Below are 12740 nucleotides of genomic sequence, written 5' to 3' on the forward strand. Positions count from 1 at the left end.
CCCTGGGGGGGACAGACAGACCCTCTTGTGCAGGACAGGAGGACTGGCCAGCAGCGAGAGCAGAAGGTCATAGACAAGAGATTGAGTGCCCCTGGGAGTCTTTTCTTTGACGTGAGACAGCTTTGGATCTGGCCGTGGCTCAGGGAGGTGTCCTTAAGTCACCCACGCCCGGTTTCCAAAAACCCTGCTTGGATATGACCAAAGCATTCTGAGGACCACGTCTGACTGAAGAAAGCATGGTCTGTGTCCTTACAACAAACTTAATGGGGGGAAAAGAGTGAGCATCACCCTGCATGTCACTCGCTGTCACATCAGTCCCTGCCCACACTGCAGTTAGCAGGCCAGGGAACAGGGACAACCCAGGTGGGACCCTCATCCCTGCTGCCAGACCCCAACACACCAATCCTGGAGCCACACCCCTGAGCTGGGTTCTGTCCAAGGCAGGCTGCAGCCCAGCAATTCAAACAGGGAGGTCTCCTAACTTGGTAATGTCCTTTACACCTTGTAAGGACAAGGTGGTGGAATGTGCAAACAGGTACCTCAAAGAAGAACCTCAGCATCAGTGCTAACGCCCCGAAACAGAAGCCAGGACCAATCTGTTGGGTGTAGACACTCTTGTCTGGGTAGAGCCCTTTCTTCTCTTTCATCTTTTGTAGCTGGAAGGAAAGGGAGAGCACATCAAGTGTATTCACCTGCATTTAGCTTGCTGCATTCAGAAGATCCCATGAAATAACACAACACAAAGTCCCCAGACCGGCTCCCCCAGGTTGTGGAGTCCATCTGCACATGGGAAGCACCTCTGCCCATGTGCTGCAGTGGGCCCTCCTGCTTCCTTCCTGGTCACAATGCTGTTTTCTCAAGATTCATCCCCAAACCCAGCTCAGGGAACGTGTGTCCTCTCAAACCCAGTCTCTGGCAGAGCAGATCCCAGCATAGCATCCGTGGGCTGGAGATGCAGGGAGGTTCAGTGCCTTGGTCACCTCCTTCCCCAGCCCCTCCTTGCTGTGACCACTTGCTTTTTGCTGCTGGCTGAGCAGGTAGATGGGGCTTAGCAACAGTGTGTAGCTGGGACTTGCAGCACTGCATTTCCATGATGCTTAGCAGCATTTTCCTGCAGTTTTTATCCCATCACTGAACCCTTCTCCTGGCCTTCTCCTGCCAGTGACTCCACCACCCCACTCCCACCTGGGTCCACAGCACCTGCTGTGAGTGGGGCACAGGCTGCAGCACGGTGCCCAACTGTCCCAGCCAGATTCAGGCAGACTTCAGGCAGATTCCTTCCCACTTTATCACCGTGTTTTACACACATCTTCCACCAGCTCTGGCTCTGAGTAGCCGTAAAAACTCCATAAATACGTTCCCTCTGATTAGAAACGCAGGGACAGGAGATGTGGTAGATGGCTCAGACTGATCGAATCTGGCATTTATCACACAAGCTGCTTGCTGTCTGCCTGCTCTCTGCTCAGCCTGGAGGAGAAGCGCTGCCTGCTCACCCTGACGAGCTGTGCTGCGAGAGCAGGACCTCCAGGAGGAACCCAGTGGCCCAGGTTGGAGCCCTCCGTGCGGGGTCCAGCCCCTTCCCTGCCACGAGCCCCCTGTGAGCCCCCAGCAGGGCCCTTCCCCACGTACCCATTTCACAGTGATGAGCAGGACGGCCGTCCCGATGGGTCCTGAGTAGACGCCGTAGCCCCAGCGGTCGTGGTAGATCCTCACGGCGATGGTGAGGACACCAAACATGATGAAGGTCGATCTCTTGGGCTCGTCAAACTCTGCCAGGGCTGCGTGGCACCGAGCGCAGGGAGCATCAGCTCACCCACCCCCTTCCTCAGCCGTGCCCCTAAAGACTTACTGGGACCTGTCCTGCCTGCTCTGAGGATCCTCGGCGTTGTATCCAGGGCTGGTTTGACCTTCTTACAGCTCACAGTTGGGGAAACTGAGGCACAAAGGGGCAAACCCATCCCAAGGCATCTGAGCGTGGGTCTAGGAGCTGATTTTAGGGGTCTTATATTGGGACAGCGCAAGGGGTAATGGTTTTAAACTAAAAGAGGGAGATTTAGACTAGATAGAAGGAAGAAATCTTTTACAATGCCATTGATGAGCCCCTGGCCCAGGTTGCCCAGAGAGGTGGTCGCTGCCCCATCCCTGGAACCATCCCAGGTGAGGTTGGCCGGGGCTCTGAGCACCCTGCTCTAGCTGCAGATGTCCCTGCTCCCTGCAGGGGGGTTGGACAAGGTGACCTCAAAAGGTCCCTCACAGCCCAAACCATTCCATGACGATTCCGTGTTGCACGTGGAAGCTACAGGAGATTTCCCACCCGTATTTCTCTTTCCTGCCTCGACCCAGAAGTCGCAAAGACACTTGCAGCAGGTGAGCCCACCATCAGCTCTTGGATTCACCCTGCCCCTGCAGCCCTGCCCAGCCTGGTGGCTCTCCCTGGCTGCCCGGCCCCGCCGGCACCTGCCTGAGATTTGCAAGCTGGAAGTCGCCAGTGCGAGTAAATTATTAGAGGCTTTTGTTTAGCCCAGAATGGGGTAATAACTGATAAAAGTTATGGATCCCAGTAGGCTCCAGGCTCTTCCAGCTCACACAGCTGTGTTATGGCTGGCCTGGGTTTGCATTCCGGGAAGCGTGCCCGAGGGGCTGCGTCCACACATGTGCTCTCGGGCTTTACAAGCCACAGCAAGAGGCTTCCCTGGGCTGCAGTCCCCACACCTTCCATGTCCTTGGATCGTGGTTTTATAGGGAGTTTGGCTAAGGAATAATGTCCGCATTTTAATCTCTGTTGTTTCCCTGCGGGTCCATATTTTAAACGTTGTAGTCCAGGATTTGGGTTTTTTTTTCTTGCAAGGTTTTTGAGTGTGGTGATGAAGCAATCAAGCTGAATTTTGCTGCAAGGAGCCAAAGTGTCTGGGCCGGCTCTGACCTACCCTGACACTGCTGGTGTGGACTGAAAATGCCCTTCAGGGAGGATTTGCCTCATTGCCTCTTCTAACCAGGCAGTGAGAGCAGTGGAGTGCCCACCTTGGGACTCACACTTTGGGGGAGCAGAGCTCTTTCTAAGGTTAATATTTTCTCCACTCATTTTTCTCTGCATGGGAAATTTATCCCATTGCATGCCCTCAAAGGGGGATGCTTGGCAGGGAAGGGAGGAGGGATGAATCTTTGCCCAGCAGAGGGGACAATGCTCCACAGCTCATGCTGGCCTCAGGGGCTGCAGGAACTCCCCCATCCCAGCTGGAGCCATCCCTGGAGCCCCCAGGGGCAGAGAGGAAAGACCTGTGGGTGCTCTGGGGCTGTGTATCAGCGGGATGACCCTGGCTTAGCATTGGGAGGGCTGGGGGCTCTGGCTGGCTGGGGTGGTGACTGGGTGTGCAGCTTCTAGAGATGGGCTGAAATTGCTGAGCAAAGCCTTTGCTATTGGAAAGTGACTGTCCCCTCATCTCTCTCCTTCCCCTGTCAGAAAGACTCACATCCTCCCAAAAAACATGTTGACAAAATGGGAAAACAATAGGCGTGGGTTTTGTGCTGCTTTAGTTCTGTGGTGCTTGAAAAAAAAAATTATATTACACCTGGTTTCAGTGGCAAATGAGGAACAAAATGAGGAAAAAAAGAGAGTGAAGCGACTGTGGGAAAAGGAAAACTGAGTAACAGAGCAAGAGTCAGGGTTTTTAATAAAAAGGAAGTGAAATATATTTCTGCTTTTTCTAAGCAGATCTAACATTTCCCGTCAGCCCAGACTAGGCTTTTGGTAAACTGGGAAGATATATTTTTTTTTCACTGAACCACTTTGATTTGCATGCTACCAAGGGAGGTGGCAGATTCTGCATTTCTTGATGCCCCCAGGTCAGGACAAGCTCAGTATGGGGAAAGTGAACTGGGAGATTCCCTGACATATGAGATTCGAAACTAAGTCATCTCATAGTGGTGTCCTGCCTTGAACTAAAGCACAAGGCTGCATGTGTTACGTGCCAATTTGAAACAGATAATTCAGCTGTTGTAAGGGTATGTATGAGAGCTGGTGAAGGCAGAGGAACACCCAGAGAACACAAAGCCCTGGCGCCAGAGCTCTGTTTATCTCCAAGAGCAAAAGTTCCCCAGCCACCACTCAGGACAGCTTTCATGAGTGTCTGGACCTCACCAAGTGCATTGACTTTCCAAGGCATTAATAATCTAGAAATGGATTAAACCATAGCACAGGTTCAATTCCATAAAATACAGTCTCAGAGCTAAATCTTACGGACGGGAGCTCAAAGGCAAGAGCATTTCTGGGGTCTGTGCCCACAAACCATCCCAGCAGTGATGCTGACAGATCCTGCAAACACTGGTGCTTGGTAGGAACCAGGGGTGATCAGTGCTTACCCATCAGGGACACCCAGATGGACAGAGCTGTTCCATAGATGCTGAAGTACTCCAGGATATCATAGCGCATGAAGCACAGCACTGAGAAGCCAGGACCATCACATGCATGGTAAATCTGTTAAAAAAAAAAAAAAAACATCAGAAAACTAGTTCCTCACCCACAGACCATTAAGGTAAATGGTCTTATCAACTGGTTTCAAGCAGTCTTTGCATGGCTAGCTGGGAACAGAACAGTCTCAAATACTCCAGGGTCACTGATACGCAGTAATGAATATGTTTAGAGATATAATGTCACTGTTCCCCACTCAAATTGCCTAAGAATCAGCATTCTTCTCTCTTAGCACAAATTATTTGTGGATGAGCTCTAGTCTGCCTCTTGATCTGTGCCAGAACTTGCAATCTGATGACCAAGCTGCTTCGAGCCGAGCCGCGGGCGGTGCAGGGATGTCCTCTCCAGCAGAAGGAGGACTCTGGGGTTATGGTTCTAATTGCGAAAGACTCTTGTAAAACTATTCAAAACGAGTGTTCTGATGAAAAGCGTGTGGATGCCAGGTCACTGTCCAGCCTAAATAGGGTTTGTATGGCCAGAGTCTGAACACTGAGGAATTCACTCATTAGTGCATTCCCTTAAAAGCCGCCGGTTCCTGCCCGGCCGCTCATTGATGAGGTTGTTTGTAAAAACCCCATTGTCATGCAGCACAAATGCAAAGCAAGCCAAGAGACATTTTCCACTGCAATCAGAGGAATGCTCCCAGTGCTTGCCTGGCGCTGGCCTTCCCCTCCCAGCCCTCAGCCCTGCAGGTTTTCTAGTGGTAGCACCAGCGTGCTCTGCAGTTGCTGAAGAAGTCCCTCCGCTGCTTGGCAGGACGCCCTCGGAGCAATCCTCGCTGTCACGGCCCAGCAGGGATGCTCCTCTTATTTATAATGGGAATTGCTGCAAGTCCTTTGGCTCGCTGCAGTTTCTAGAAGAGATTGCACCACGGCCGTAATTCTTTTCTCTGTTTGAGTTGGGTTTGGGGAGTCTGGAGACAGGGGGAAGAAAGGGTGGAAGACAAAGAGCGTGTTTCTGGCGGGCGTCGCAGCACTTGTCTGCAATGGACATATGCTTCCAACGCTCTCAGGGGGAGGAGGAGTGGGATGCTACAAGAAAGGCAACAGCAGCAGCTGCTGCCCTTCCTACCCCCCAACCCCGCTGGCAGCTGCCTTCCTTCCCTTTCTTCCCTTCCCTCCCTTCCCCATCCCTTCCCATCCTTCAGTGGTGGATCCTTAGGAGTAAGAGACTGGCCTGGTTCAGAGCCCTGCTGCTCTGGAAGAGCTTTACACTCCAGGAGGGTCCTTTTTTCTGCTCCCTGCCTCAGTTTCTCTGTTTCTGTGGAAGGGATGTGACAACCCTCATGAGATGCCTTAAGATGGGTGGGGAGCAGGGGTAAATGTGATATTGGTTGGGTTGCTGGGCTGTTGCCTCCATATCCTTTAGCAGAGTGTTGCCAGGTGATTAAATAGGACAGTTTTTTCCAGTGGGAATGCTGCTTTAGGTGCTCAGCCCCTGTGTGTACAGAGGCACACAGCAGCAACACAATATGTTTGTATCTCTGTTATATGTTTGTATAGACAACTGACCTTCCCCACTCCTTATTCCCATGTGAGGAAGGCAGGGAAATTCTGAGCCTGGTGAAACACATGTTTTCAAAGTGCTCTGCCAGGGTGGAGGGTTAATCATTATTTTTCTTGATAGCTCAGCAGCATATTTGAGCCTTTCCTTTCCCAGTGCAGAAAGTCCCTTGACTCCAGCATTGCTCCCATCACCAGTTAGTTGCAAAATCAATAATTCGACTACGTGCTTTTGGCTAAAATGACAAAAGACACTCTGGATACAATTTAAACCCCAAATTCAGCATGGCCACTTACCAGCTATAAAACAAAGAGAAAAACCATCTCCAAAACACTGCAACTCAAGCAAGTCTCTGCACCCAGCCCCTCTCCTTAACCTCACAATCATAAAACACCATTAAATCTGTGTAGGACACCCTAAACTGAAGAATCAGCTCCTCAGCACCACACACAGTGGGAAATAACTGAAAATAGATATTCTGGGGGTCACACTCGCCGCTGTGGGGTGAGATCCAGCTACTCTTCCTGATGGAGACCCGACGCGGGGGGTACACGGGGGGGATGAAACATGCAGGAGGGGTTTGGGGACATCTTACCGCCACGAAGAACATGGTGAAGAAGTAAACCATGGCTTCCATGTGGAAACGCCGCTTGGCCGCGATGCTGATGGTGGGGAGGAAGACCAAGGTGCTGATGGTGGGCAGAAGGAGCTTGGCCACCAACGAACCCATGGATGTTGGGCTGGCGGCTCCCGGGGACAGAGTCTCTGTGAGCTGGAGGGGGACAGTGGAGAGAACAGCCGTGGCAAGCACGTGTGCTTTAAAATTTAAATGCCCTGCGTGGCCGGGAGGGCTGCGGGCAGGGAAGGGCTGTGGGCAGGGAGCAGCTGCTGCCCCCACCACAGCTGCCCCCTTCGCTCCTGTCCCTCCCCAGCAGCGAAATTCCTGGCGCAGCCGGCGGCTCCCGGCAGCAGTTGCTCTGAGCCCAGCCGCCGGCTCCCGCCAGCAGATGCTCTGTGCCCCCCATACCCCCCCCAAGGAGGTGTCCAAATCTATCCAAATCTGCCTTTATTTCCCCGTGAGGGCAGACCCAGAGCGGGTGGCACTGCTCTAGCTGGGCACAGGCATCAGGAGCTCTCAGGATCTCCTGCCTATGCATCCTCCTGTGCTCTCGAATGGAAGAGCGGGTGGCACTGCTCTAGCTGGGCACAGGCATCAGGAGCTCTCAGGATCTCCTGCCTATGCGTCCCTGGAGTTAAGTGCAATGAAGTTTCTCAGCCATGCCCTCAGGCTTGGCAGCCTGGACACCTCCAGGAGATGCGTCTGAAATCCAGGAGCAGACTATCCCTGGGGTGGAGGAATTTGAGCACATCACTGTGTGCTGCAGAAAAGCTGGAGGAAAGGAGACCAAAAGCCAAGCAGCGTTTGGGCTGCTAATCCACTCAGTGGCTTCTCTCTTTTTATTATGACTTTTTATTATATCACTGCTGCTCCCCTCCTGGGTTAATATCTTTTCCTTGGAGCCTCGCAGGGATTCTCGGCATCTTTTTGGTACAGCTGTTCCTGGGCTGGGGAGCAGGAACGCTACGCTTGAGCAACAGCCTTTGGGGCTGCAGGTTTGGGGGGGAGGCTGCGAGCTGTGAGCTGAGCCACTGCCTATTTCTGAGGCCGATGGACAGGCTCGCCTGTCCCCAGGGATGGGGTCTGGTCAGGAGGCAGGCATGCGTGGAGAGAAAAAAAAAAAATGCTTTTTAAACCACTGCAGCCAAGTTGGAAAGGGGTCTAGGAAGGGGAGTGGAGGAGTGAGAGTGACACGGCAGCGTTGGAGCATCGACCCGGGAGGGATGAGCTGTGGAGGGCTCCTGATTTTAGCTGGTACTGCAGGAGCCATCCACATGCCCAGGGGGGAACCTCCGTGCAGCTCACGCCACATCTCCTGCCTCCCTCCTGCCTGGACGAGCCAGAAACTTTGCCACAAACCCCTGCAAAATTATCTCTCTACCCATAAATAGTGAAAAACTCTGGTGTCCCTACTTACCATAAAAATGAATGCCTCCAAGCCAGCACATAAATACTCTGCTTCTCCCCAGGCATCCAGCCCTGAGTGGGAAGTGGAGCCGAGTGCCAGCATGCCCCGAAAGTACCCTGCTCCTTTTCTGTGCCATATCCTCAAAAGTATCTGTTATTCTGTGCTATTCTTGCATGAGCTGATTGGACTGAGGAAGGTTTTTGGGGTTGCTGTGCGCTGCACAGTGGGACTTGTCTCTGGGGGGGTTTGAGTGGGGTTGGGGTTAACTGGTTGTACAAACCACTCTGGATTCCTGGCTAAGCAGACCACATCCACCCTGCTTCTGTGACCACGAGGTTGGTGTCAGAGAGGTGAAAACAAAGCTCAAAACCTGTTGGTGAGGGCAAACTGCCATGGCTGGGTGCAAAACTGCCCTCCTCATGCTCGTGGGACCCCTTGCAAGGAGGTGGCAGTTCTGTAACAAGCCACCACGTGCCAGGACACGTGAGGGTGGTGGTTGTGCAACAAGCCAAATGGCACCGGTTGAAAAATATGATCAAACAGTTGTCAAATGCATCCTCCTCACTCCCATCCTTTGCCCAAATTCTAACTGGAGTCCACTGGAAAGGAAACCCCATTGGCTGTCAGCTGCAGCAAGAGCCAGCCACGGCAAGTGCTCCCCCACGCAGGGAAGTGTTGGAGCTCTCAGGAGCAAGAAAACATTCCACAGGTTGTTGGGTTTGGGTTTTTTTTTTCTCTCCCAGCTGCATGCCCTGGGCTGGCGTTTGGTTTGGAGCCAACGCCGTAGGCACAGAGGGAAAAAATCCCACCAGTTTGCACACGTGTTCCAGCTGTTATTGAAAAAGAGACCCCAAAGTAAACTGCAAGGCAAGGGGCAGGCAGGTGGTGAGCTCCTGTCGGGAGCTGCTGCTTAAAAGGTCTTTGTTCAGGCTGCAAACAAACGGCAGTGCTAGACAGACCTTCCTGGGATGGAGCCCAAATAACAAAGGGCCAGGACTTTGCTCCTTCTCTCCTAAACAGGTAGGAAATGTAGAAGGAGCAAATTTTAGCTCCTGCATTTAAGTACTTCTGGAAAGTGAATTTCAAATCTACATTCCACAGGGCTAATTTTGTGTGTGGAGCAGAGTGCACGCAGCAATGGTGATATATATGGCTGAAAACTGGGTCCCACATGCCAAAACCAGGTTCTGGTATGCCGACCTGGATCCTTCCAGGGTAACATTAACCATGCCTTTCTGTAAGCACTTCTACCCTTTCAGCTCAGACCTTGCAGGGAAGGAGAGAGACATAGATAGCTTTGTTTTATTTTTAATACGAAGGTGATAGTTTGAAAGTAGTATGTGTTGGAACAGAAGATGAGGATCTGTGCCAGCTGAGAGTATTGAGAGTATGGAACCACAGAATCATTAAGGTTGGAAAAGACCTCCAAGATCATCAAGCCCAACACCACCATGACCATTAAACCATGTCCCCAAGTGCCACGTCCACACGTTTTTTGATCCCCTCCAGGGATAGTGACTCCACCACCTCCATGAAGAGCCAGGGCCAATGCCTCAGCACTCTTGCAGGGAAGAAATTCTTCCTAATATCCAGTCAAAACCTCCCCTGGTGCAACTTCAGCCCATTTTCTTTCATCCTATAGCTGGTTATTTGGGAGAAGAGACCAACCCCCACCTCACTCCAATCTCCTTTCAGGGAGCTGTAGAGAGCAATGAGGTCTCCCCTCAGATTCCTCTTCTCCAGGCTAAGCAGCTCCAGGTCCCTCAGCCACTCCTCACGAGCCATGTTCCCCAGAGCCCTCACCAGCTTCGTTGCCCTTCTCTGGACCCACTCGAGCACCTCAAGGTCTGTCTTATGCTGTGGTGCTCCAGACTGAAGCCAGTACTCAAGCTGTGTCCTGGTATGTTCTCCCTGGGACAAGCACAGGATGATCTTTCATCTGTCTGTGGTATAGATGGCTTCAGAACTGAAACCTGCTCAGTGTCCCCCGTTACTGCCAGGTTTGGAATAATGGTAATGACACTAAAATGGGGAGTCAAGGCTGCAGCTTCTGCAGTGGTTGGCAGTTTGCAGTGCTGTGGTATCAGCAAGCTACACGGATGGCTGAACCAGTTCAGCATCACTGCAAAGAGTTATTTACCATTGCTACTACTTCAGAGTCCTATTTTCATCTCCACAACACTTTGACTCCTGCCCTCCAGACTTAGGGATGAAGGTGAGGAGCTGGAGGTTGCCAGGTTTCAGCAAGAGCCGTGGCTCTGGGGCAGCACAGTCAGCCCTAAGGAGCCCCGAGCATGACACCCTCCAGCTTGCAAAGATCTCTTGTCTTTTTGCTGCTCTGCCTTGGGAATTTGGTGAAGAAACCTCCTGGCTTGAAGGAGCCTGGTGCAGGCGTGGAGCAGCCTGTGGGCACAAGCTGGAGAAGGGAGAGCTGTAGCATCTGGATATAGTAGAGGTGTCCCCTCTTCTGTGTTCCTTTTTTTCACTCTACCCTTCTCCCTGCTGCTGTGGCCCATTAATGTGACTGTTAATGGTAAAGACATCTCTTTTCTTGTCACCAGGTTTCCATTTCTCCTACCCTTCGAGGTGTCCTGGGGTGGCTGTCCTGTTGCCAAATTCAGGGGAGCAGTGCAGTGGTTTATTGCTCATTTCATGCTGTTTAATCATTTTTTTTTACAGGCACAACTCCTAGAGCCCAGTGGCAATGTGAGGGTCTCAGCTCTTGCCTCGTTGGTCAAAATTCTCATTTTTGGAACAGAAAAGCTTGAAGTCGTGATGCTTTAAGGCTCAAAATCTAGAAAGGGAACGAAACCAGTCTTAGGGTTTTGGGGAGTCTGACTCATGAGTTTTGAATGCCTGTGGTTGGCAATGCTGCATAGCTGATGGCCCTCAGCACAATACTGCACAACTTCCATGCGAGACTCATTCCATTAAAAGAAAAGGATTTGTACTTTTCTTTTTAAATCTATGCACAGCTAAATTTTGAACCAGGCATGACTTGTCTGGAAGTTCTTCCAGGGTCTTGCAGGGCTGTGTACTCTTTAGGGTCAGGTAAAATTAAATTTAAAGAAATCTACAGAGAAAAAAAGTGACTTTTAAAGCTGTCAAAACTCTATGGCCATGACTGTACCTGGGGTCATTGTGGTTGCTTGTGGCTTTCAAACTGCCCAGAGGTATTTTTTAATAGGAATTTGGTGGTAAGAGCAGCTCGGTGGCTTGGGCTTGTTTAATTTGACTCAACATTTTGCAGATCTCTGTGGATCAAACCCACATGCTAACGTGGTGTAAATCACTGCTCTCCACATCGCACGGAGGCACAGAGAGATGAAGTGCCTTGCCCAACACTCTGCCCTAGGTCACTCTGCAAGGGACCAGGACTGTCTCTAAAGGATGCTTTTCGTGGTCTCCTTTGCTTGTTTTAGTTACCCAGTGGTTGGTCACAGTCACAGCTCTTGAGAAGAAGGTAGGGCTGCCTGCCAGGGCCTTTTTGGGGAGCTTGGCCACATTTTGATCCCCTTGGCAATGTCTCAGCCATGCAGGGACCTCACCCACTCTGTGACTGGCTTAAATCTGCCCGTGCCAGGCTCCTGTGGAAATAACGCCTGTAGCTGTGCAGAAGTGTTGAACAACTGGGTTAATTCTGTAAATGGTCTTAAGAAAATCAGTCTTCTCATCCCTGAGCAAAGATGAAACTGCTGGGGGGGTTCCTGGGCCAACAGACTGCAGACCATGCTCCTGCTCCTCCTCCAGCCTGGCTCTCCTGGATGTGAGCAGGCATTTCAGGGGGCTGGCAATGACAAAGCCATAGCATCTGCCACGCCAGCACAAGGGCTGGGCCAGAAAAGGGCTAATTTTGTTGGAAAAGCAGTGTTGGAATGCTGTAGCCTGCAGCTGGGCTCAGCTTCACCAAGAGCAGGTCCTATGGCACATTGCTCATGGAGAGCCTGCCCCAGGGACCTGCTGGGGGCTGGGTGGTGCTGGGTGTGAGCTCTGGAGGGGCTGAGGGCTGGGCATTGGGTCAGGATGGAGAGGTGTCCTGTAGTGGGGAGCACAGGAAGATGGTCAACATTTTGTGCCTGGAATGAAGCTTAGCATCCCTGTCTGCTCCTGGTCACGGGTGGAGGTCCCTCTGCCCCAGCAACGGGGTCACCCCACCCCTCCCTGGGTGAGAGAGGGCCCGATGCTGCTAAGCACAGTGTGCCCCCACACAGCCCAGCAGCCCCAGCTCCTGCTGAGCAGCGACAGTGCCCAGCCCAGCCCTTTGCTCAACTCCTTTCAGCCAAGGAAACTCCTTTCCTCTGCAGGCACTTCTCGGGCCAAACCAGCAGCCAGTCGCCGGTGACTCTCCCCCGGCTGGAGGAGGTTATTTGGGAGTGTCTGAGCTCCTTTTATTTGCACTCTGAATTATGCACGGCACTGGTTTGGGATGGAAAGACTGGCAGCTGCCTGCGGGCGGCTGCTGCAATTCCCTTGGGGTGGCTGGTGGGGTAGGAGCCCACCTTGTGCAAGTATGCAATGAAGTGCTGGATACAGGGAGCAGGGCTGACCCGGGGACCCTCATCCAAATCCTAAATTTCCCTGGGAAAGTCCAATCCGAGCCCTCAGCGTCGGCCCTGGGTGGGAAAGCCTCCGACTGGCCGTGCAGGTGCATCTTGTCTCAGCTGACTCCAAGCCCAAGAGCAGTAAATAACATCTGCAGAGCGTTTCTGAGGCCCATGGCAGAGCCTGGGAGATGGGAAGCG

General features: G+C 52.2%; 1 protein-coding gene across 1 annotated transcript in view; it reads right to left on the minus strand.

The window, feature by feature from the left end:
- Positions 1-6740, minus strand: part of TMEM8C (transmembrane protein 8C) — a 7349-nt gene extending 609 nt beyond the window's left edge. The window contains exons 1-4 of the mRNA XM_008938850.1: positions 6567-6740; positions 4360-4474; positions 1630-1778; positions 540-656 (exon numbers count right to left, since the gene is read on the minus strand). Coding sequence (XP_008937098.1) covers positions 540-656; positions 1630-1778; positions 4360-4474; positions 6567-6701 — 516 coding nt within the window. The 5' untranslated portion in view covers positions 6702-6740. The remainder of the gene's footprint in view (positions 1-539; positions 657-1629; positions 1779-4359; positions 4475-6566) is intronic.
- Positions 6741-12740: the final 6000 nt, after the last annotated feature.

Source organism: Merops nubicus, unplaced genomic scaffold, assembly GCF_000691845.1.
Source record: "Merops nubicus isolate BGI_N331 unplaced genomic scaffold, ASM69184v1 scaffold25394, whole genome shotgun sequence".
Taxonomy (NCBI): domain Eukaryota; kingdom Metazoa; phylum Chordata; class Aves; order Coraciiformes; family Meropidae; genus Merops; species Merops nubicus.